This window comes from Tamandua tetradactyla, chromosome 15 (genome assembly GCF_023851605.1).
Source record: "Tamandua tetradactyla isolate mTamTet1 chromosome 15, mTamTet1.pri, whole genome shotgun sequence".
NCBI lineage: Eukaryota > Metazoa > Chordata > Mammalia > Pilosa > Myrmecophagidae > Tamandua > Tamandua tetradactyla.
In genome coordinates, this window is record NC_135341.1 from 12,848,519 (window position 1) to 12,874,499 (window position 25,981).

Consider the following 25,981-nt stretch of genomic DNA (forward strand, 5'->3'; position numbering starts at 1 on the left):
GCAATTATCAGGAGTTGCTCTAGAGACAAAAGCATGATTTCACAAGAGCGTGATTTCACCTGCCGTGCGGAGGGGGAAGGGGCGAGCGGGCGCGGGGGAGCGGGCCGCGGAGCCCATTGTGTGGGGCGCGGCGCGGGGTGTTTAGAGGCGGGTTGTGATTGGTGGAGCAGGGCGGGGCGGGTGGGCGCGGCGCGGCGCGTCTTGGCAGCCCGCGAGCCGGAGCGCCCTGCGCGCGTGCAGTCCTCCCGCACGCCGAGGCCGCCGGACCCCACGCCCGCCCAGCGCGGGCGCCCCGAGGCCGGCTCCGCGCGCCTGGCGGCTACATGGAGTGTGTCAGGTTGGTCACTATGATTGATCTTTGCCGCTTCGCTCTCCTTCCCGGGGCTCCACGGTGCCAGCTTCCTGGGGCCTCAGTAGGGAAGCAGGAGCGCCCGGAGGGTTTTTAAGTTGAGTCTTTTGAGAAAATAGTAACAATCGCTGTTTACCAACTTGGGTAGGAGTTGCGCTCTGGAAGCGGAGGCGAGGGTGGGTATGGAGGAGTGGGATGAAGCCTCTCCAGGCCTTTGGGTCCTGGAGAGAGAGATATTACCCCCCGCCCCCCCCCCCCCCCCCCCCCGCACTCTCCCTCTCGCTTTTTAAAATGTTCATGGGTGGGGTGCAGTTCAGAGTTGGAGGAAGTCCTGCTTGTTGGTTTTTTCCTCTTTTTTTTTTTTTTTTTTCGTTTACGGATCATTTTCTGCTTATCTGGCCTTCACGCAGCCACTTTGGTAAAGCCCTCGCCATCACTCCATTCGGAGACATATCTGGGGTGTGATTTATGTCACTTTCAGAGCGTGTGAAATATACAAGGAGCCTTCAATCAGTGTAACCCATGTGGATGTTTCTTTGCTTCTGATAGTTTGTTTCTATATCTGTCTAGGCTATTTTCAGCTAGCTGTTCAAATTCAAGGAGTTCACACACAGTACGGGGGGAGGGGACGAATAAAACCCCAAACCAAAGCGGGCAGGCGAGTGGAACACTCCAGCAGGTTGTGGATTCGGAGGTTCTCTTGTCTTACTTTGCTGGCTAATTAAGTAGTGAACAAGGTTTGGATTTGGAGGTGCGGTAGTCTGAGGAATTGCCACGGGGAACTCCCATCTGCACGGGCTCTGAATGTAGCTAACTCAACTGTCAGACCTGCGTGAAGCACGGTCAGTGGAAGCGAGAGTTGTTTTCTTTTTTTTTTTATTCCCTCCAAGTTTCGCGGTGGGAAGGAGGGGACCTTTAGAAAGTGGGTGGTAAAGTTTCAGAGCAAAGTACGTATAGAACTCTTCCTCTTTGGGATTAACTCCTTCAAGACCTGCCAGCTTTAAAACTAAGGTATCTAATGATTTTAGATTCTTGTCCATACACACCAAGTATTCTAATCAAGCCAATTTAAAAATGCAAATCACCTAATTTCCATAGATTCCAACATGCTGAAAGTGACACATTTGGGGGGGAAAAATTAAGCCTGATAACAGGAAATATGAATCATACTATCAATGACTAATCTGTTTAAGAAAAAAAGTTGCATTTATTTCATCATTAGGAAGTCAGTGTTAAAGAAGCCATTTTTTCATTTTTTGTATTTTGGCTTAATGCAAGTGAAGTTTATCTTTCAGAAGTGGCCCTGTTTTGCTTTGTTTGTTTGTAATAGATTTTCCAAGAGTAATATGTATATGCAATTAAAGGTGGTTTTATGCAGTAAAATGGTCAAGTTAGCCTGCCAGCGTCAAAGACCTCAAACATGAACACATTAAGATTCTAGTTTAGTATTTGATAGGTTGCTGTTGTCGCTGTTTAGAAGAATATAAAGCTTTCTTGAATGTTAAAATCATCACTAAGAAAATCAATTGAAGACAGGACCACATTGTCCTAACTGATACATTCTCATACGTTGAAAAAAAGGTCTGCTTCTATTTCCTGTGATTTTCTGTGGCTGCCTGACACATTTCAGTGAAAAGTGTGTAAAAATGAAACCAAAATACAGACTGCCGACCCAGAGACACTCACTGACTGACTCTAGGATGTGATAGAGCTGAACTGAAAACCGATTGGGCTGACACTTGATAATCAAAGTTGATTTATTGTTCATTAGTACTGCATTAGCCCTTTCAGGCAAGACAGTTATTTGTGTAGTGGCCTGTCAAGAGCGAGACTGCAAGCACCTGTCATTTCTAAGGCATGAGATAAGCATCCAAATATTAAGATGATGCAAATAAAAATACACTGAAGTAGGTAAAGGGCCACAGTTCTTTTTTTTTTTTTTTAATTAAATTGACTTACTGCAATCTATAAGGGGAAAAAAAAATCTTAAGGTGAATTTTTTTGTCCTAAGGGCTACTTGTAGAGTAAAAGTAATGGGCTTCACATTCTCCTGTTTGTCTGAAGAAGTTTTTCTCACCTAAATCTGCAGCTTGTGTGACAAAAAGTTCGTCTGTTAAAGAAATGAGTTATGTGACATGCCAGTTATTTAATCCGAATAATTCAAGGCAGGTAGGTTTCCCTGAAGGAGCTAACAGTTTGTGTTCTGTTTTTTAATAAACACATTCCATTAAATGAAACTTCTAAGCATGGGCTGATTATATGAAAATGTGATGACATCATAGCTAAACTATGTTAACGTGGGATATAATGTCAAGTGCACTTTCTGCAACGTGTTTCACTCCTGGTTTTTCTGTTCTCTCCCAGGAAGGGAATGATTTCATGACATAGAAAACAACTTAAGTGTCAGAAGAAAACAAAATTAATGAACTTTTGTCTGCAGCCATAGAAATGTGGATTAACTCATATTTTTCCAGAGGAAGGAGTGGAAACATTCTGCATGAGAATATATAGTGTATTCTCTTCTCTGAATTTTTATTTGACAAGGATTTTAGAGGCTAGGATCTTAATTAAATCTCCACTAGCTCAAATAATGCATCTAAAAGCATGCAGTGTTGCATAACCTTGCTCAGTTGGTAAACCATTAATCATCAGAAAGCTTATGATAGGAATAGTGGTTTGAAATGTTGTTTTGTTTGTTTGCAGTTAAATGTATCTTAAAAAACAAAACCCCCCACCATCCCTGTCTTGCATTTGCACACTGTCAGGAGCTGTCACTTGAAAGATAAACTCTTTCTCGTGACAATGACCAGTCCTGCAACTTTTCAGCCAGCCTCCACACAATGGCAAGGTACAGTGAAAGTAAAATCTAAATTAATTAAAAGGAGTGAAATTCCAGATTTGCCTTGGCTAATATGGCAGAAGTGTTGTTTGAGCTACTCTGTTTCTGAGACAATCAGGAAAGAATGTTGTGACCAGCTTCTCAACATATACTAAAATTTGAGTAAAATTTCAGTTGGCAAAAAAGGAAGGTTGGAGAAATTTACTTCATTTTGTGGGTTAATTGTAGACTAACATCACTAAAGAAAATCTTAAAACTCTGCTCTTAGAAACAGGACAAAAATAGTGGCCAGTTAGAGCCTACTTTAGATAGTTTAGTATGATTATACATAGGAATTAATACAGCAACAGTTGACTAGAGAGCAGCTTAGAGTAAATAAATATATAAATTGTATCTGCATGTGTATTGGATGTCAAAGTATGAAGTCAATGACAAGGTGTTAGGATCATTAAATTGCCTTATTAACTGTCCAGGTTTTACAAATTCTACTAGTGCTTGTAAATACTGGGTTATTTACATTTAATGTCTTTTAAACAGATGCTTTTAACTGCTGCATGTGTTGGTTTATATTTATGTCCTAGTAGAAACAGCTACTACCTTCATATAGAAATTGAGAAAGCAGTGTTGTGACGGTTTGATATAATATATCTTTGTATATTATATTTCATATGAGGCTAGGAATTACATTGCTTATGAGCCGTAGATCTCTCCAGGCAAAGAAGGGATATGGAATAGCTTTATGTACGCCTGCGTGGCTAGATTTAGGGACAGACTTAACTTGATAAGCTAAATTTCTTCTTGTTTGGTGAAAGGTTTGTTTTCTTGGAAGCAGCATATGCTGGACACTTGTCTTAGGCAATTCAGAGTGTGCAGTCCCCCCCTACTCCCCTATAAATGGCCTTCTGTATTCAGCTTTATTTGCTGTCATTCAATAAAGAATACTAAGGTGTACTCTTGGCTAAACAATCATGCAGATTGTAGGGACTTTTATTATCTGGAAAAATATTATCTGTGAAAAGCTAAACTGGGCCTCTACCTTTGGATTGTAGAAATAATGTTCGCTGAGTTCCTCTTTCAACCTGGCAGTAATTTAAAGACAAATTAATTTAGAATGAGAAAATGAATGTTGAACATATGCATTGTGCCTTTTTTTCAAATCCGGTTAAAAGCAGCTAATGAATGAAGATACAAACTAAATGTTATGGTACAGTTTTTAGAATACCTTGGTATCTTGTTTTAATTTTTAAGCTTTATCTTGCCCTTAAATCTGAAACATCATTGTTCAAATAACTGAAAACAAGGTAAATCAACAACATCAAAAAGGTCGGCTTCTGTGATTTCTCAAGGGCTTGTTATTTTGTACTTCCCAATTCTATTTGATGTCTTGACAAAACAAGATGACACGGAAGAATACATTAAATTTTTATTTTTTTTCCATCTAACCTGTTACAGTTGTGGTAGCTTAATTTCTTGTACTTTTTCTTCAAGATGGCAGTTTGTACAGTTACTTTAATTGTCATACCACTTTTTCAGGTGGGCCCACACGGGTTTCCCATTTGCCTTGATTTTAGTAGGCATTTTTTAAGGTACTTAACGATCTTTAACATACAGGGAGCTTTTGGTTGGGCTTTGTCTTCATTAGAAATAAATCAGTGGATGGTGTGATTGTCAAAGAAGCAACTGATGTTTTCTCTTAGAATCTCACTTGCACCTTTAGCCTAACTATAAGGTAAAGGTGTTGGAAATAGGCTTGAGAAACTGCACAATTTGAGAAACTTAAGTTGTAATTCTGGGAAAAAAGTGATTGTACCCTGTTTAAGGCCACATAAAACTTTGGAATGATCTAATTTTGACTTAGCTGCATATTTAAATTCAATTATTTTTTTATCCTCTAATCTCAATATGGAAAAAAAATACGTATTTGCAGTTAAACTGTCTTATTTTTCTGTGCTACTTAAAGCAGGAAGGAAGAAAACAGACTAAAAGCTGAAATTGAATGGCTAATCGTAGGCACATGCTTTATTAACAAAAGATATGCATTTTATTTTTCTTTGCTTAATAGTAACTGTTGATCATAAACTGTATCTGTATGCCATCTTTCATTATTTTAATCATGTAGTGTCTAAAATACGATTGATACAGTCGCTGAGTCTCCTTTTTTTGAATAATGTTTCAGTGTAAGAATTTACCTAGCTAAGGCTGCTGCTTTTTTTCTTAAAGATCTGTGGATAGCATTCTGTTCTGAGGTGCTTTCTCAGAATACTTTGCTCACGCCCCTGTTTGCCACACTTAAAAAATATTTTTTGTTGTTGTTAATATAAAATGTCATAGCATGTTTGAGTCATCTACACTAAATTATTTTAAATCCCACCTACAGGAGAAGGAGGTTGAGGAAGGAAAAAGGAGGCATTTTTTTCTTGATTTCAATAATAATAGTTGCAAGGCTGAAAAGATCGGTGCTTATTGTATGATTATTTTCGTGTGTAGCTTCCATTGTTTCATGTATTTAACAATCTCTAATGGGAGAAGCGATTTAATTTATGTAAACTTTACATTTTTATGCAAATGAAGCTGATATTTATTAGCACTAATACAATTATGCTGGCATTTAGTGGAGTTACCTTGTATGCATGGAAAGTGTTAGAGAAGAGTAGTTGAGGTTCCTCTAATGCTTCTACTGTAAACAAATATGAATTTATGCCACTTTTTAAAATTTGAAGACAAAAGAAGAGCTCAGAGAGTGTTGCTTAGAGGTTGCTTATTTGAGTAGATAACTTGAAATAACTCCTGATTGGCAGGCAGTTCCTAGCCATATAATTCCATTGTGAAAAAAAGATAGCCTTTCTTGATAGAATGTAATAAACAAAAATGATAAAAAATAAAATGCTAATTACATTTTAAAGAGGTCTCTTTTTAAAAAATTGTAATAGGTGGCGTGTATTGTTACTGAGAGAACAGTTATGCTAATGACTGACTACTTAGATGATTTTGCATTAATATAATAACCATTACCTGCCTTAATGCATGCGTTGTACAGTATTGTGGCAAAATAGCTAAGTCTCAAAGAATTATACAAAAAGCAAAATTCCATAATGAAGCAGAATTGCAGAATTATACTTTCTGCATCAATAGCATTCTTTTTTTTTTTTAAGCCTGAAATATTATGTCAGGAATGTATTTTCTTTCCCCTGTGATAAAGCTACCTTGCATGGTACCTGGTTTTTTTGGTTTTTTTTAACACCATGGGGAATAGATAGAAGCTTTTTAACTTTTCTGTTTGCTAATATGTCACTTGTATCCATTGGCTTATTGATTATGAAAACTCTTCTCTTTTTTCCATGGAGGTCGGAGGGTGGGGAGTATTTATTTTCTTTTGCATAGCTAGCGTCTATATGATCATATAATATTTGATGTAGTTATTTTCTTTTTATTTTATGGAATCATTTTTTTGTTTTGTTTTACCAGTCTGAGAGCCTTCTAATTTAATTTGCTTTGCTCTTGTTAATTTATGAGCCAAGCAACACTTGTCAGTTATCAAACACAGCCTAATGACTAGAAGGGGCATGAGTTTTCTGAGACATACACATGGTAAATGAGGAGAGATTTAAAATAGTTGCTGAATTATAATCCAGACGAATAGAGATAAAATATTATAATTTTTTTTCTTCTCATTTTTATTGTTTGTACCTATAGCAGCGATGAAAAGGTGCTGATGTACAAAATTTCTATGTATTTATACTGGGCAGTTTTTACTTGTAAAGAAAATGAAGAAATTGATACCATGTTATTTTCAGTATTTATATTGTGTCATCTCTCCTCCCACCCAATTCCTTCCATTGTATCCTAGATTAGAAATAAGTATTGTTTCTATGGGTGTTTTTGTTTGTTTGTTTGCTTTAAAAATTTTTCCCCTCTGATCACCTGCCTTCCCCCTGGGGGATAAGAGACAATAATAACACATGATTTTAATAGTCTTCTAGCATTCAGATGGTGTAAAGTCATTTTGGAGAAAAAGAAAACTGCATCAGAGAGAATTTACACAGCAGTGCATGGGTTTTTAACAGCAGTTGTTAGTGCTAACGACATTTTCCCAGTTGCCTGGTATTAAGGTAACAGCAGGCCCATACTAGCAGCGTCCGGATGGCCTAAGCACAGCTGTATTTCCACCATTCTGGCAGGTTTATGAGCACCTGGAATTGGCCACACCCAGTTGGTATCAGTCAACAGTGTACCGTGCCGTGTTTTTTTTTTTTTAATTCATAATTTCCTCTTGAAACTAAACGAGAGAGTGTTAACTGTGTGTGTGTGTGTGTGTGTGTGTGTGTGTGTGTGTTTGATTCTGTTTTGTGTGCTAGCTTTCTTTAAATGTCTGCCAGAAGTTTAATTTGAATTTCTGATCCCTGAAGGCAGCTAGACAGAATCATTCTAGTTCTTCGCAAATTGCCTTCTATGATTCATTGTTAACTCATAAAACATACTCATTTCTATATACTCAAACAGTTAAGGCAGTTCCAGTATCAGGGATATAATTTTTTTTTTTTGCATTATATTTAAATTGTCATTTGAGAAAGAAATCAAGAATTAGATTAAACTCCCAGTTAAAGCATGAACCCTGTATATAATACACAGAACACCAGAAATTAATGCTTTTATCTCAAGAGGGGTGAGGTAGATGGCACAGGATAGAAAAAAAGTTTAGTTTTTACTGAATACTCTCAAAGAGGCCCCCATAAATATTAGAGTGCTGTAGTTAAAAACTCACATGACTGTTTTAAATACTATTGATTTAAACCGCTGGCTAGATTTTATGAATCAAAGTGTAATTTCTAAGCTTTGGCCATATTTCTCATTGCTAAAGCACTCTCTCTTGTGTGCCTTTAGCCGCTTTCCAGACATTCAACACAGGATTAAATGATAGTAGTTACAGTGATCAATAGGTTAAGACCAGCACAATCACTCTTGCTGCTAATGACCTCAGTAGTAATGGGCAATAAAGTGTGGGCTATAATAGCCTCTCGCTGGTACTGCATGCCCTTTGATTCCTAGTATTAGTAGGGACTAGCTACATGAAAAAGTTAGACATAGGGAGTTAAGGAAGTAAGATATATAGGCTGTAATTCTTAACTGTTTAAAGCCTTAAACTGTATTCAATTTTGTTTTTTCCTTTTTCTGCCCCACAATGGTGTCTGGTCCATTTGAATATGTTTGTGAAAGCTTTGCACGAGGTATTTTCATGACATGTTGGAGCAGAAACTTTGGGGAAATCTTGGTTTTATTGCATTTATAAATTAAGCTTGAGCCCACTTTGGAGGCCCAGAGCTAACTGGTGTGAAAATGTGGTTTCAGATAGTAAAAGCAAAGTTAAGGTCATCAAGATATAATAGCCCACTTCTGATTATTCAGAGACCCATCATCCAGTTTGGAGGATTACTCAGGCTTCTAGTCTCTTCTCTTCCTTTGGCTGTGCCTGCTGCTTTAAGCATTTTATTACTCATCAGTACCTCCATCAAAATGTCCAAAGGGGAAAAGAAGGGGAGACTTCAGTTCATTTTCCTGTTCTGTAACATGACTGCAGAAAATTAATAACTAACTATGGGAAAGGGGATTTAAACTATGAGCTGTATATAAGGGTTTAAAAATAATCTGTGCTTGTGAATCCTTTCCCTCTTTTTTTATTGACAGTTAAAAGGCAGTGGTGTTTCTCATTTAAGAAGAGGCTTACGATTTTACCAGACATTTAAAAAAAAAGTTATTTCAGCATATAGCTTTTTTACTTTTTTAATCAGTTTCATCGCAGTATAATTTACATGCAATAATATGCATTCATTCCAAGTATCCTGGTAGAAGTGTTTTGATGATTGTATACATTTGAGTGACTACCACCTCAATCAAAATGTGGACCCCAGAAAGTTCCCTTGTGCCCCTTCCTAACATAGGATTTCGATGGCTCTTGTAAAACTTCTGACCAGGAGGTTATTGCTATGATGATTTCTGTTTTAGCTTTCTTAATTTCATGTTCATCACCAGTTTAGATTTTACACCACCCTGTTCCTGTCTGTTTTCCTGTTCATCACCATCAGAAATTTGGCTCGAGAATATTTATATTGTACATCTTCCAAGAAACACAGAGGAAAAAAGAAACCTTAAACATGGTTCTTTTGTTTGCTTAATCAAACCTCCCCTATGATGATGCAACTCTCAAGGAAAAGTAAACTTCTATTGTGATATGTTGGCATTAGCAGTCCAGAAGGTAGTGATTGGCATCCAGTACATATTTAAAAATTCAAAAAGTTTCTTCTGTATGAAGACGGTAGACTAAGTGGAATTAATTCATAGATGGTTAGGTATTTTGATGTCTTCTTGGAATTTGCCCTAGACTTAATGCAAGTTCACTCTTCTAATCATTGGTGATTTTTCATGCTGCGCAGTATCTTTTTAGAAGGATAATTTATCCATTCATATACATCTGTCCCCTTTTGCATATAAAAATATGCAGACATACCCATCTGTTTTAAATTACAGTGTATCTACACCTTACACTTAAAGGTCCACTGCAAGAGGAAGAATTCGTGGATGACCTTCTAGGGTTAGGTTAATGAAATTTGTCAAATGTTGTAGCTGTTGTTTTCTAAACAATGCAAAACTTGCACATAAACATCCCACACACAAAACATGCCCACAACAACAGTGGAGGATGTTCACTGTACATGAATCTGACCTTCAGGAACCATTTTTAGTTCATCAAAATTAGTGATGCTGAGAAATCGGGACATCAGTGCATAATGACTGTGAAATTAGGAATGAGAGCTCGCTATGCAAATGACAGGACAAATCATGTGAAAAAGTCAAGATAAACTGCATATTAAGACATTATGTTACATAAAATTAATACTGCATTTCTCCCTTTTGCTTACTGCTCCCCTGAAAGATTTTTTTGATTCTTTTATCTTCTGATCAGCTATTGTCTGCCGAATTTTTTTTTTAAGTGGCACACAGGCAAAGTGCAAAACATGTTATTACCTTTTTATTGTAATACATGAGATGACAGCAGATCCTTTTTAACAAAGTATATCCTTTACCGCTTCTGGCTTCTTGCTGTCACACGTTTGATTAAAAACCAAAGAAAAGTAAGATGCTTAAATATTACTGTTAAAAGACATTCGGGTTTTGCCTTTTCTTTCCTTGTTTTTTCTTTCCTTATCTCTGTTTTTTTGGAGGGGGGTGATTTTTCATGAAATAGTCTTCTTGCATTACGGGGACTGACAAAATGGTTCTCATGTAGTCTGCAAATTAAACACAAGTGCAGTGATTATTTTGAATAGCTAAATTACATTCTAGAAAGCTTGCAGAATTCATAGCATTGTCATTAGGTATCCGCTTGAATACAATTTGTGTAACCTTGGCCAAGACAGCCTGTCATTTTAATGTCAGTGTTTTATCTGAACAAGACATCATCCTTTCAGATATAGTGTGCAGGTTCCTTGCAAAGATGCCCGTGCAGAAACGTGTTAACAGTTGCAAATATGAAATGCTATCAAGTTCATCACTGTAGCTGTTTGTCACTGAAATGTCATGGAAAGCGGCTTTTAATGGTATCGCACATAATATGAAAGAATTGAGACATCTGTATGCTGGGTGAATAAGGAAGGGTAAAAGGCATCATAGGAAGGGTCTCTGTTTAAGTTCGAAAGGTGCATTCAGGGTTCATTTCTCCACGAGACTAAGTATTCATGGATTATTCCTAAAATCACTGTCCATAGCAGTAGCTCTGGCCACAAAGGTATGTTCCCATTTGCCTTCTTCCATAAAACGAAATTCAACTTTGAGTTAACTTCCTATACCTCGTTTCTGACCGAAGACTCATTCTTATTAAGAAATTGAGATCAGTCCAGCCTAAAGCCAGGTAGCATTCATTAAGCTTTGGTCCTTATCTTCTTTAAAGACTGCCTGGAACACCTGTCAGTGCTATAAGGTTTTTGTTCTTTTGTTGTATGTTCATTCATCATTGTTCCTTTTCCTTGATTTAAAATAAACATAATTGATTAAAAAGAATTTGTTGCTGTATCCCCTCTGGATAAATACATTTTGCCTGGGAAATTGGTCAATTCTTTGTTTAGGCAGGCTGATTAGAGTCTGTACTCTAACCTGGAAGGCTGTGTGTGCATGAGATTTCCTGGCTTCCTATTTATCCTTCATTAACATTCTAGGTTCCCGTGTCAGTGGCTATGATGACACCTCAAGTTATCACTCCCCAGCAAATGCAGCAGATCCTTCAGCAACAAGTGCTGAGTCCTCAGCAGCTCCAGGTTCTCCTCCAGCAGCAGCAGGCCCTCATGCTTCAACAGGTAATTGTCCCTCCTCCCTTGTCCCACACAACCCCGGCCCATCGCTCCATGCAAAAATCCCTTCCACCTGGGCAGCTTCTTGCACACATTGAAGAGAAAGCATAGGTGGACGGGTGGGGCATTCCACAGACCAGTTTCTCAATAATCGATTACATTTGCATCCCTGAAAAAAAGGAGCCCTGCCAAAGCTATAGGGTTTGGGCCTGGAGAATACCCTTTGACTGAGATTAGGGCAGTAATTGAACTTGGTAGAAATAAGATCTTTTGGGCTTACGTGGCATTATATTCTTTTATTTGGTAAGCCCAGAGGCTTCTAAATGGTGTGAATCAAAGCAAAACGAGGAGCACATTGGGAGCAGCTTTAAATATGACAGCTCTTGAAGTCCCCATTTCAACTTAGAAGCTTACAGATTTTTTTCTTTTTCTTACCTAGTATGAAGCATTTTGGAGTTAGTTACTTTTCAGGTGCAGAGTTGATTTTTTACTTCTCTGAGGTACACAAATGCCAAAATGAACTTTTAGCTGTCATTGTGCTGCCAGCCTCAGTAGCCAGACCACACAGGCACCTGAATGGAAGAGCTGAGGTTCTGGACTGCTGGCGTGGAGTGGTGGGGGCAGGATACAGAGGAAGCTACTCGCACTGTTGATGCACACTGAACAACACGAAATGCTGCCCAACCCTATCGCTTAGAAAGAATGCAAACGATTCACAGTAGAGATTCACCAGACTCTCTCAAACAAGGACATTTTGGCTTTGTTGTACAATCAAAGGTCACTCCTTGCCTTATTTTAATTAGTTTGTGTAGAAGATGGTATGTTTTTCATCAGTTCATTTTGGAGATTACTTTTCAAACAATAATGCCAAGAATAGTCAGTGTGTGCTGAATTTATTGTTGAGTTTCAAACTAAAGGTCAGGCCATTATAGATAAAAGGATGCTATTTTTCAAACCACAGTTTGCGTATGGCACCAAAAGGGGACAGTGGATTGGCACTACCTTCTGTTACTTACTGTCCTCTCTTTTCCTTTGTAGCAGCAGCTTCAAGAGTTTTATAAAAAACAACAGGAACAGTTGCAGCTTCAACTTTTACAACAACAACATGCTGGAAAACAGCCTAAAGAGGTACCGACAATACATATTTTACTTTCAAACCACAGATCCCAGAGGACTATCTAGTGGCTATTAAACTGTCATTCATCTTTTAAATGATTGCACAACGGAGCTGACTCTATCGGTTCTCAGCTTTCAGTCCGAGAGTTATTGTCCTGTTTTCTCTCAGATTTTTCTGGGTTCCATTTGCTTGCTGCCACATATTTTATAACACTGCTGCACGTGTACCTTGTGTGAGCCCCGGGAGTGGGATCCTGGGCAGGACCTCCAGGGTTACTTTTGCACACTGGTACAACTAAGAGTCAGGATGCACCTGAAGGAAAGTGAAGTGCTTTCAGTAAAATTTTACCTAGTTACACAAGTATTTTTTTTTCCCTCCCAGTTCAGAGAGTTTGGGTGTGTGCTGATAGCTTTTCCCATTGGGAGAAATACAAAAAGGTTGGACATAAAAAAAAAAGTCAGAACTCTTTTTCCAGTCAACACAGGATTAAACAGTGTTGTCCCAACCCCAATATTTTTTTAAAACATCCTCCTGCAAGTTGTTCATACTATCATTGCTGAAAGCAAATATCACATAGCAAGGGTTAAAGTTAGAGAAGACTCAGGCTTGCATTATTTGTGTTTTCCTGAGAAAAAGAGTATGTCAAATGGCTTCTGTGTGCACAGTGCATTGTAGCTTCCATCAGTTATTGAATTTCTGCCATACCACCGATTTGGGTGACAGCATTAGCCCCATAAATGGTAAGGCCTTCTCAGGGCAGGTTTCTTTTTCAGCTTCTGCACAACTCCAAGCGTGCGGGTAAAGCACGGTCATTCGTTGGAGCATGTGTATCCACGTGCACATCCTTGTTTTAAGGTCTTTCTACCCATTCCAAAGTTAACTGATTCAACCTGCCTCCTTTTATTTTCACAGTGGGCTGGGTTTCTTCTCATTTAATTGTTCTTCCTGGAATGACACAATTTATAATTTTGATAAACGACACATAGTCCAGTTTAACTGCTTTTTTGCCAGCCCCAAGCAGGCAGCCACTTTGTTAGTTTTGGAGGAGTCTTCCCAGACTACCTTCCAAGTCCCTGTCCCTCCCATAAACCCAGATGCTGGCAGCACTGATTTTACACACTGGGAATGACCCAGCTATTCTGCATTGCTGGCCCCTCCTCCAGCACAAATTGGGTACATTTTCCATGCCCTGCCAAGCTTTCACCCTGGAGTCCAGTTTAGCAGCCTGGCTTATAAACCCCTGCAGAGTAGGGGCAGTTTGGGGTTGAAGGGGAGGAGGTGTTGTAATGAAAATGCTGACACAACCTTAAGTACAGTGGCATGCTACTGGGTGCTGCTATAATAAAAAGGGAACAGATTAAAAAGTGTCTAAAATGTAAATCTAAAGGACTAATAGTAATTAAAATGGAAATGGCACAGGGAGGGAAGGCATGTAATTGTGAGATATCACTGTGCAGAAGGCTCTCAGCTTTGTTTTGCTGGCTGTTTTTCTAATTCAGCAGGGCTTACTCATCAGTGGCAGTTCAATGTGCGTTAATGACTCTGGGATTGCAGGCATCACTCTGGACAAAGAAATGATTATTGTGCGGTCAAAAGAAGTTCAAAGACAAGAAGGGAATTTCAGTTTTTTCCTTAGAGATCCACATTCAAGAGCATATAAATTAAGCCAAATGTTAAAAACCACAGTCTGAAAGCTGACTTCAAAGTCACAACTCTCTAATTAATGAACTGCGAGCTTCAGTTTGGACAAGTTGTGGTTTGATGCGCCCATAAATCAACATGACAGGCCTGTTTCACAGTCTCAGACAGTGCTTGTCATTGAGTCACATCAGATGTAAACACAGCAGAAAAAAGAAGGGATATGAAGGAGGTGCAATTGATCAACAGAATTGGTAAAAACCCACTTTTGAAGCACATTATGCATGATCACAGGAAATGGTTACAGCCTCAAGAGGTTTCCCCTTCTGCTGTTGCTTTTTTGAATCAGATTTCTAACAGCCTTCAAAAGGGAGAGTAAGAATTATGGAGTTTCTCCCCTGTGGCTCGCAGGCAATAACCCCCTGTTGTTATTTTGTGCTTCTTTCTTTTCAAAGGCATCAAAATTTAGTTTTTTAAAGATCTTTAACTCTATATTTGAAGACAAACAAAAAAGGGCTGCCACTGTCATTCTTATCAGTTACCAGGGATTGTGTTTTTCCTTTCTGTTGCCACTTCTTATTAACCTCTTATTTGGTCTGTTAGACAGAGTTTGGAATGCACGTCTGCATGCTGGGAGAACATGAAAAGTTCAGATGAGCTCAGAGGGCAGATAAAGAAATGTGAAGGGGAAAGTTACACGGCAGAAAGAGGGATGAAAGTTAACTCGCTCAGATTGCTGTTGTCAGAAAGAGGAGCATCTTGGATGGAACACAAAGATGGTGGTGGTGTCTGAGTTTGGGAAGAAAGCTGGGAGAAAAGGAAATACTCTGTGCCTGAACGAGGAGAAAGTGAGATCATGGTAGCATTTCAGCACCTGCAGGACGCTAGTTTGCTTTTGTCGCACTTTGTCATCCACTTCACAGGTGGAGGTGACACAGGTGATATGCTGCATTGAAAATCCTCAGAGGCAGACAGACCAACAGACAGGTCTCCTTGGACTTTACTGTGTGTTCATTTGTGCCTGTGGATTTGGTGAGACCTGTTGTAACAGTGATTAGAAGATACTTATTTTTCTGATTTAGTGGGGTAGTCTCTTGAAATTATCATGCAGGTGATGGTCCTTTTGTGCTGAAATGAAATAGAGTCACATGGTAGCAATTTTATGATGAGGGCTGGTGGTTATGATTTTAACAAGGTTTGAGCTCAGATGTTGACAGATGGAACAAGTATATTAATTTACTGAATTCCCCAGTCATTACTGGCTCATAATTTTGTATGATCAGCTCTCCCCCCTTCTTTTTTTTCATGTTTGATCACTTCTGCAGTATGATACCTAATCTTTGGCCCGAACAGTGTACCTTTTGCTGTTGTTTTTCTTCAAGTTGCTTGGAGATGTTTCCCTGAGAAAGTTTGACTCCACTCTGGGTTAGACCCAAACCTTCGGTGTAAGATAGATAGTTTTCTTGGGGTGGGGGGAGGCAGGGGCTGTAGCCCCGCTCAGCTGTTGAAACGATTGCTCGTTGATACGTGTCAGAACTGGTGTGGGAAATAGATGGCAGAATTAATTTTAAATCAAGAGATCCAAAAGATCCTATCCTGTCCTGGTGAGCTACACTGAGTTGATTGTTTTAAAAGGCCATTTGTCCCGGGCAGTCATGACAGTCTATGTTGGGCTGTAGGGAGTGGCCAAAGAGAGGAAAACAGACCTTTGGCTGCAGCACTAGGGAGGGGATCCCAAATGCGAGGCTTATCAGGGCCTTTTAGCATTTTAACACTGACTACTGACCTGTCCAGGGGGCTGCAGGGAGACCTTTTTTGTATGCATTCAATTGTGAGAAATAAACAAACGGGCTGTATCCTGTGTTTGGTAACTGGGTGGGGAGCACAGTTTGGCAACCAGTGTTGCTTTTAAATTCTTTCTTTGGACAATGGGCCTTGTATACTTTTATATCCTGGCTTTTCAAACATGGAGAGCTTTCATGAGCTTTTCCTAGGGATGACTGCAGAGACAACAGAAAAGGCATCGGTCGTTTTATATAAATACAGGATTTTTAAACATTTCATTTACAGTAAGACAGGAAACACCCTCCCCAACCTCCAGCCACCCCCCCTTATATCCTACTTAAAGAAGAACTGATTCCCCAGTCCTTTATTCTGTCCTGTTTTTTTCTATAATCTCACCCCCCCCTTTTTAATGTTGCGAATTAGTATCTGTTGAAGAAGTGAAAAAATCATTTTGACATGAATATGACTATCATTGGGTTTTACATTAATGTGATAACTTGGGAAGGGGTGAAAACAATTGGATCATTTTATGCATGCTGTTCTTCAAATGAAAACACTGGCTTTTCATTTAAATTTATTTAAATTTTTGTTGTTAGTGGTATAGAATTTGTTTTTTGGAGTGAAACTCAATTAACTTTCTCAGTGGCATGGTAGTAAGTCTGAAATTGGTTGCTAATATGAGAATGATGGTTTTTACTGTAAAATAAACTACATGGAGATGGAAAGGAAACCACCATTCTTCTCTTCCTTTGAACTTGGTGTCGGGTTTAGATGTGCATACCATTTTATGGATGTATCAGATGAAGGTCATGTGTTAGGTCAACTGAATGCAGTTGTTTGTAAAGTACAGTTATTAAGCAGCGCTTACAAGCTCTGGAAGGATTGGGTAGTCATTTTAATTGCTAAAGTCTCTCTGACATTTTGAATAATACTCAGAACTAGGAAAACTGATCTTGTTCTTTTTTGGAAGAACCTTTGTGGGTTTTTTTGTTTTGTTTTGTTTTGTGGACTTTAGTTTGGGAGGGGTTAATTTTTCTTTCATGATTGTTAGCCATAATGTGGCTAAGACCTCCACCGTGATATGATTCCTAACAGATTAAGGATATTAGATAATTTCCTTCTATTTATTGTAGTACTGCACTGTATTATCTTTCTATCACTCAGATAATTACTAAGGAAATCTACATTAATTTTTTTGGCTAGAGCAAGACCTGCTAAACACACGGGTATGATGTATTGATGTTTTACACAACAAAAGTTTTCCTCCTGTCATTGTCCAGTCACCAAAAAGATATTTATTATATTGCAAACCCTTCTTTTCAAGAACAGAGCTGGGGGGCTAGAGGGAGCGGGCCAAGCAATTAGAACTCTGGGGGGTTTCCGTAACTAAAGCCAAGTTAAGGCATCCGAAGCTTTAAGTGTTCATATTAAACACTCGCATTCAAGTACGATGTTGTTTGCTAAATTATGAATGTGTGTAATTAAAATCTAGTGGCTGTTTCTGTGAAAGATTTACAATGTTATTTCATCGTTTGTCATGGCTAATTAACAATATTAGATGAAGTTTTTCTTCTTCAAAGGTCTGATTTTTTCTCATTTATTTATGTCAGAAGTGATAAACAGTAGTTAAAAGCTTCTGCCAGTACAGGCAGAAAGAAGGCAACTTGTTCTTTTACACCTCAAAAGGTTCAGGGTTCAAATCCCTCAGGACTAGAATAATGCAGTCTTCTTTCTAGGGTGAATAATTAAAAATTTCAAAGTCTAGAAGTTCACGTCTTGACTACAAAACTCGGGCTTTTTAGACTGTAGGAAAGCTAGCTTGACTGATGAATTATTTTACTGTGGGAGCAGGCAGGGGAAAGGGAATGTATTTGTCCCTCATTCCTCTTTGTGGATGATGTGATCTGTCCCCTTTAATCCAGTCTTGGCACTGAGCCAGTCTTGACACTAAAATTTGGTGACTGCTCCACTTTTAGAGATGATGGTGAGTTTTGAAACTTCCACACTTTTAATTAGCCTTGGGAAGTGGCCATCTCATTGTTTTTCCTCCTCCTGATTTCTTACAGCAGCAGCAGGTGGCTACCCAGCAGTTGGCTTTTCAACAGCAGCTTTTACAGATGCAGCAGTTACAGCAGCAGCACCTCCTGTCTTTGCAGCGCCAAGGCCTTCTAACAATTCAGCCTGGGCAGCCTGCCCTTCCCCTTCAACCTCTTGCTCAAGGTATGTGTTGATTTCACAGAAGGCACAGTCATGTTAAGACTTTGGGCAGGGGTGGAAAGAGTCTCTTGGTTTTCACCAGCTCGTCGTTAAAAAAATTGTCCATATACAACATGCATGTAGAAGTTGAAAAATAAGCTGGATTAAGGTAATGGCGGATACTTGTGGAAGTTAAAGTGGTTGTCAATGCCAAAATGAAAACTGGGGTTGCCTGGAGAAATAGCAGTAACAAGTGATCTTCTTAAGTGCCATTTTTTAATATTGTGGGATAAAATTGGGTTTATATTTTCTGTAAACTATTAAGACCAATAGATTTTTTTGTCACAAAAGCCAAAGTTGTTTTAAATTTGGTTTTCTATTTGTTTCTTTCTTTTTGCATTAGTTGTTTTTTTAAGAAAGTATTATTGATTTTTATTAGTTTTAATTATTTTTTAATTTATTTTTTATTGTGGTTACATGTGCATGCCATAAAATTTGCCATTTTAACCACTTTTAAGATACAATTCAATGTCATTAATTACATTTACAATTTTGTGCCACCATTACCACCATCTATTACCAAAATCTGTTTTCATTGCCCAAAACAGAAACTCTGTACCCATTAAGCAATATTGACTGCTGACTTTTGAGAAAGTTTGTTTTGTACTCATAAGAACAGGTACCATTTCCATCTTCACTTCTCCCAAAACTGATATTCATTGAAAATTATCGTTTTGTGGACTTCTGGGAATTACTTTTTTGGAAATGTTTGACGTGCCATTCCCAAGATGCTTGACATCAGAAACAATTGGAAGTCTTCTTGGTTCAGGCACTTATAAATAACAAATGTTTAATGTGAAAACAAATGGATTATTCAGAACTAGGAAGAAAGAAGAAGAGTCAAACCTGGTTTTAAAATCCAGTTCTCTGACTCCTACATGGTGTACAGCAGATTTCAGTTTTCTCTTCCAGGTCCCCAGTCCTTTCAGTTCTGGTCAGTTTGGATGTGTAAGTATATATGCCTTTAAGTCTGGTAGCGAAATTCTTTGGTGTCTTGAATTCATTTGCCTTCTGAAGAGGTTTGAAAATGTGGAACCTCCTTTGCCTTCCATGTTGCTTAAGGCGCATTTGCTTAGTAACTTTTGATATAAAGTGTATCCAGTGAGACATGTCTGCATTTGAATCTTCTCTGTTGAACCAACCACACCCAGATTCTGTCCCTTCTCGTTTATTCCCTTGGTGTTTGTTTGTTTGTTTACTGTTGAGGCCAGGTCTTATTCTGTCTCTCCTTTCTCTCTTGCCCCATCTTCTATTTTTGCCATTAGCACTCAAATGCTTAGTACACAATCAGTAGCTCCTCCGTTGCTGTCAGAATAGATTTGGTAACTGAACAGTACAAGGGGAAAAGAAAGGACACATCAGCTAATGCATTTTTGTGCTTGCCAAATGTTATAACGTGCATTAATTACACCTTCAGATTTATTGTTAGAAACGTTGTAGGCTGTCTGACACACCCACTGGACTCAAGCTTCAACCTCTCTCATCTTTTCCCACTGCTACTATACTATTAAGTTTGCTCACCATGGTTCATTGTTATAGTACATCAGTTAAGCTGTCCAAAAGAGGGCAATTGGGCAGTGACAAGACAAGCTCATGTGTAATGTGAAAGAAATGAATGTGGTGATGCATGAAGTGTAATCTCTGTAGTAACATATCAGAGACACCGGTAGGTAATTCACTAGTCATGGCATTGATTGATATGGTTAGCAGTCTGCTATAACTATGAGTCCTGGCAACATTAGGAAGAAGCATATTTAAAATCTAAGGGGGGCCTACATGTGTGCCTGAGATGGCATAAATGTAAATACAAATGTTTCTGGAATCAGATTCCTACAGTAAAATGGAACTGTCAGTGTCATTACCAGCTCTTGTAAATCTAGACGGTGGTGTTTCAACCCTACCCTGATGCCCAAAGTGGCTTGAGAGTTCAGTCATGTTGGACTACGACACAGTTTTTTTCTTTTTTTATCAGAGAGGTGATAGCTTAAAAACTGATGTCATTATGAGGTTTAAATCAACTTTCTGCTTGCTTGAACATGGTCACCTGGGTATGGATGTACAAGGACAAAAAAAGGTTGATCAACTCTGTTTGTCTTTGAGCCAGTGAGATACCTGAGGTTGTAAAATTGAGTTCCAGGAACAGTAATCTGTCAACTGTCCCCACAACATACATTTTTTAAACCTGTGCCTGCATTTTCTTTTTATAATGAAGGTGCCAGTTGTCCTGGAAAAAGAACTATAGTAAGGCACAGGGGTTGTGTGTTAAAAACACTGATAATGCTTGCTTCATAATAAAATTAGCAAGATTCTTTTATCTGCTCGTGGCCTTGGCTGAATTACTCTAAATGTATAAAATGTTAAAGTATAGGAATATATAGAAAGTAATATTTTGAAGGCCTTTTTTTTCCTCCTGAAGGTTTTATGCTATGAAATGGAGAGATGGAGCCCTTTTTTAAAAAAAATATTTTAAAGGTTCTTATAGGGGACCTCTTTCTGCTTTACATAATTAGCATAATTCTTTTCACCCTAGTCACTTTGATTAAAGTGACTGATCCTCCCCAGCCCCTGTAATTTCATATAGAAGTGCACTTTCTATATTATTCTGACTTTTTAATTTTTAAAATGTAAACTATAGATAGGAGAAAATGACATACTTGGTCATATGCCCATTAATGGGTTTGTTTAATTTGGTATTATTATTCTTACCGTACCATTTTGAAAGAAATGCGTGCTTTCTGGAAATTTGATATCCATTGAGTCTGATGAACTTACCTTTTATCTGTCTTAATTCTATCATGAGATCCTGGCTGCCACATAATAGCTTCCTTGGGTATAGGTAGTGTTCATTGAACTAACAGTTTAACATCACTGTCTAGGTGTAGCATTGATGGAGGAGAGCCATTAAATGCTCTTAAACCTAAATTTGACCCAGAAAGGCTGCTGTGGTCACTCAGCGAGTTAATGTGTTATTTACTGTTTCTCCCTTTGGGTGATGAAACTGGTTTTCTAGCACATTGGAATACAAGGAGAGTAGGGTAATGGTAATGTCCTCTGCAGATGCAACAAGTGATGAATACATTTGTCTTGGTCTTTATTTGCTGCACAAACAACTTTTAAAACAATTTTGAAGTTATTTTCTCAGGAGGGAAAGTGTTAACACAGCTGGTAGGAATGTGCTCTTCTGGTCTTCCCACCTCCCTTGCAGCTGACCCAGAAATCAATTAGTTTGAGTTGAAAAATAGGCGGTTTGTTCTTTTCATGTGTGTTTACTCCCTAGAAAATAAAAATAGGTGTTGACTTGGGGGGGTTTATATCAGTATGCCATCATCAACAGACAAGTCTTTTCACTGTTGTTTCTTGAGTAAACAGCGGTCGGCAGGTCAGCAGACTCACAGGTAATTGTTGGTGTGCAGACAACACTGGCAGGTCTGTTAGCCACAAGCATATCCCACGTGTCACTTCGCAAGGTGTTTGAAAATAATAGCCCAGATGCAGCAAAACTGGACATTGGGTCGTGTAGTAACCTTTCCCTTTGTTTAATTTGCCCCCGAGGTTTAATTTCAGGGGACAAATCATAATTGAATATGCCTAATAACAAAATGTTCATTTGGGACAAAATCCATCAAAATATAATTGGCATTTGATTTTTATGAAGAAAGAAGAAAACCGACCCGACTGTCGAGGAGGATGCATTCTAAGAATATCTGATAACTTAATGTATCATTTGAAGCCTCCTTTATAATAAATATTAATTGCAAATACTTGAGCATTTGAACATTTTCCTGGAGAACAGTTAGGAGAGACCAACTGTTTTTGTTAACGCTACTCTCAGAAAGGCGGGGAAGGTTATTGGTCTGCTGTGCAATAATTTACTCCTCTTTGATATGCAAACGATCCACGGTGAATATAAAAAAATCCTATCAGACTCATTTCACAGTTCTTAACCACTCGGATTCTCTGGAGTCCATCGCCTCATTAGACCAGTGCTCTCCAATGCTGGCATAATTAAAATCTTTAACAGTTTAGCAAAGTAAAGATGTTTGGCTGATCACGTTGAGATGATTATCTATCCATTGTATTTTAAATGACAAAAATAAATTAAATTTAAACCTTGGCATTTTTTTATTGTGTGTTTCAAATGAATATAATGCTCACAGCCTTCTTTTTAAATTCAGTTCCTCAGGTTTGGTAAGAAACATGCCTGTTTCGGCTGCTGCTGTGTAGTCAGAAAATGGCAGGCTTTCGAGGATAGCTATGTTACAATTGATTGAAACAACGAACTGCAATCCAGATGTCCAGTCCTAATGCAGAATTGCCTTATGATGTACAGAGTTTATGATTTTTTTTAAAAAAGGTGTCTTTTCAAAGGAAGCTGCTGCTGCTGTTAGTTGCCATTAGAGTTTTTTTTTTCTCTCTGTACATACGCACTAGAATACACTTTGAGGTAGGATTTAGAAATTCTGGACTGTAGAGGCATGCCCCCAGAATAAAAGTTGAGAGACCCACAGTAGCGAGATCGACATACTGATTGGGGAAATGCAGGTATACACTTACTCCTTAAAACCTGTGTCCATTTTGACCCCCTTAAAAAACAAGAGAACTTCATTACTCTAAGTTTATTTTATGTTTTCATTTTATTCTGGTATGGTCCATTAGCACTGATCTAAAAATGACAGTAATAATAGTGCTACTTGTGTAAAAAGTTATACAGTTTTTCAGTAGACGCATCCATCAATTAAGCATGCAGTACTACAGACCAAAATTAATGAGGAAGATAGGTGTGTTAATGAAATAATCATAGTATAATCAATTTGACTGTTAAAAGTTGAAAAGCATTTCAGGAAGATGATATGAATTCATAATTTATGTCTAATAGTGATTAATAAAAACTATATTTAATAACAAAGCTATTTGTCATCATTTAAGACTTAAGCTAAAAAATTATTCATTTTGTGGTTCATGTTGTCATAGTAGTATAGTCGAACAAATTTATTTCAAGCCCTTCTTAGTGTCTGAAAATAAGATCACATCTATCTACTACCCCCCCACCTCCCAGTTGAGAAACAACTGTTTGGATGGAGGCATGCTGTCATTGCAGAGTAACTGCATTTTGAACCCTTTTCACTAGTGTATTTTATGTGTGAGGAAGACACTTCAGAGCGCCTGCTCAGTGGGAGGGCATGGGTGTTACTACCATATTTGCCTTACTTGGGAGGCAAAGAAAAATGCACACACCAAAAAAAAAAAAAAAAAAAAAAAAAAGAAAGAAACCCTAACACTAGGCTTTGTTTACTGACTCTTTGATTTAATTACTGTTTGAAGAGGATGGAATTAGCTGTTAATTGATTTAATTATCCAATTTGTTTGTTTCAGGCATGATTCCAACAGAATTGCAGCAGCTCTGGAAAGAAGTGACAAGTGCTCATACTGCAGAAGAAACCACAGGCAACAATCACAGCAGTCTGGATCTGACCACGACATGCGTCTCTTCCTCTGCGCCTTCCAAGACCTCCTTGATAATGAACCCACATGCTTCTACAAACGGACAGCTCTCAGTCCACACTCCCAAAAGGGAAAGGTAGGAACCAGCTCCTGAGATGTGTCCAAAACTGTCTGTACCACAGGAGAGGTGGGTGGTCTAGTTTTTCCATATCTCAGTGATCCCTAATTAGATCCACATGACATGAATGTGCATATAATTACTTAAGAATTTATTCAATATAGTTTGGGTATGAAGCATCTAATTATTTTCATCTTTTCAACATGGAATTAGCACCAAGTAGATCTATGCTATGTTTAGGAACCACATGGAATTAGCACTAAAGTAGATCTATGCTATGCTTAGGAACCTGGGCAGAAGTCTTTAGTTTCTCATTGATTGGATTGGATTTCCAGGCTTCCAGACCTACTCTGTCTGCCAAAGGCTTGCTCTATACAATTCCTTGGCTCTGTATGCCTTCTGAGGGAATAGTAATGTCTGCTGTGGACAATTTTGAATCATGGTTTGAGAATAGTTGAAATTTGTTACTCTGCAATGCCCTTTTTGAAGACAGGGAGCCCATTCTTTTTATCATGTGTCCCCAAAGCGTGTGGCTTTTTTCACTCAACAAAGGTCTGTAGCCTGGAGCGATGGAATGGAGTCCGCCGTATACACACCGGCAAACACCCCAGCATACATTCTACTGCTCTGCGGATAGCGTTGTCTCAGCTGCTGTGTCCTATTTGGAGATTAAGACTTTGTATTTTAAAATTGCCCTGAGCGCCACATCAATGTTAGTTGAAGCTGAGGGGCTTTTAGTGCTACGGAACACCTAAGTTTCCCATGGAGTTCTAAGGAAACAAAGCTATTCATGTTATTGCACATTAGCACAGAGATGCCTTAAGGCGCTGCTGATAAAATGTTTTTCAAAAGCGGAAAGTCTAATTCTCCTAAAATTGAACACTTTTCTCATTTGACTGTTTTAAAACTCTCTTTCCTTTGTATTTCATATGCTGAGCTTCCACAAACATAAGACAAGAAACCTTAAAAGTAATGTGATAGTAATGTAATTTTCATCAGGAAAATCAAATTCCCCATTTTATATTTTAATAAAGACTCAATGAAAGATTTTCATTATATTTTTCGGTTAAGCAATTACAAATATTTCTTACAGTTCTCAAAATATTGAGCACTCAGAAGCCCACCCATTTAATTAGACCTGTGTCTTTTTAGTAAAATGAAACTACTAAATTAGATTTAGAAGTTAGTAATCACAGAAGAAAGTATATTTATGTGTGTATGTGTAATGCTCAAGTATAAAACCATGAGAGATTTCCACAGATGATGGTGATGTGTGTGTTTTAACCAAAAACATGCAGCACCCCATTTTAGATACTTTTGGAATTTCTGTGACAGACGTAAGAAGAATAAAAGATGCTTTAAACTTATTTGTTTAGAAAGAGTTTGAAGAATAGAATTGTGAACAGTAAGGATCAGTTTGGAGTCTTTAGGCAAAGTGGTACTTCTGTTGTTTTCCACGAGGATAGTTATATATGTCTAGAAGTCAGCGGTAGCTCTTGCTTTATAATCTCTTATAATGTCTTTGTCATATAGATACAGACAGGTTTTTTTGTTTGTTTTTTTCCCTAAATAGAAAACCTAAATAGCTTTAAAGAAAAGGTTCTAGGCTATACTTGGCTTTTGATGCCCTAAGGTTGATGCCATCCATTTACTGCAGAGTGATTGAATTACATCTTTATCCATAGGCAAAGCAGGAGGCCATACACTGAAAAATGCCGACTGATGCACTTAAGGTATTTGTTGCAGTCTTGTCGGCTGTGGTGGAGCCTGCACAGATTTTCTGTGACACAGGAAACTCTTTTTGTTTAGATGCCCTGTGCTCAGTTTCATTTTAAAAGGATATGTATCTACAGTCTGGTGATAGGTTAGCAGTGAAGCCGATGGGAGAAGAATAGCCCTTTTCATGTCTTAAGGTACAATTTGAGACCAAATGGATCTAAGAGACAGTCTAATGCCAGGTGATTATGTTTGTTTAATTTTTTTTTTTTAATGATCCTTGTTTGCACAAATGTTGGGATGAATCTTCATTATACTACATGCCAAAATTAGAATGTGGATCAGAAAAGAATTTAGATCCCAATGATTCTTATTCAATCTG

At 38.2% G+C, this 25,981-nt stretch overlaps 1 protein-coding gene across 25 annotated transcripts in view; it reads left to right on the forward strand.

The window, feature by feature from the left end:
- Window positions 1-25,981, forward strand: part of FOXP1 (forkhead box P1) — a 613,321-nt gene that overhangs the window by 505,526 nt on the left and 81,814 nt on the right. For 17 of the 25 annotated variants that reach the window (XM_077128707.1, XM_077128708.1, XM_077128723.1 and 14 more), the window contains 4 exons: window positions 11,396-11,533; window positions 12,566-12,655; window positions 18,134-18,287; window positions 23,697-23,901. In XM_077128707.1, coding sequence (XP_076984822.1) covers window positions 11,396-11,533; window positions 12,566-12,655; window positions 18,134-18,287; window positions 23,697-23,901 — 587 coding nt within the window. Of the gene's footprint in view, window positions 1-257; window positions 338-720; window positions 3,198-11,395; window positions 11,534-12,565; window positions 12,656-18,133; window positions 18,288-23,696; window positions 23,902-25,981 lie in introns of those variants that run through there. The other 8 variants (XM_077128715.1, XM_077128726.1, XM_077128702.1 and 5 more) reach the window with 5 other exon arrangements.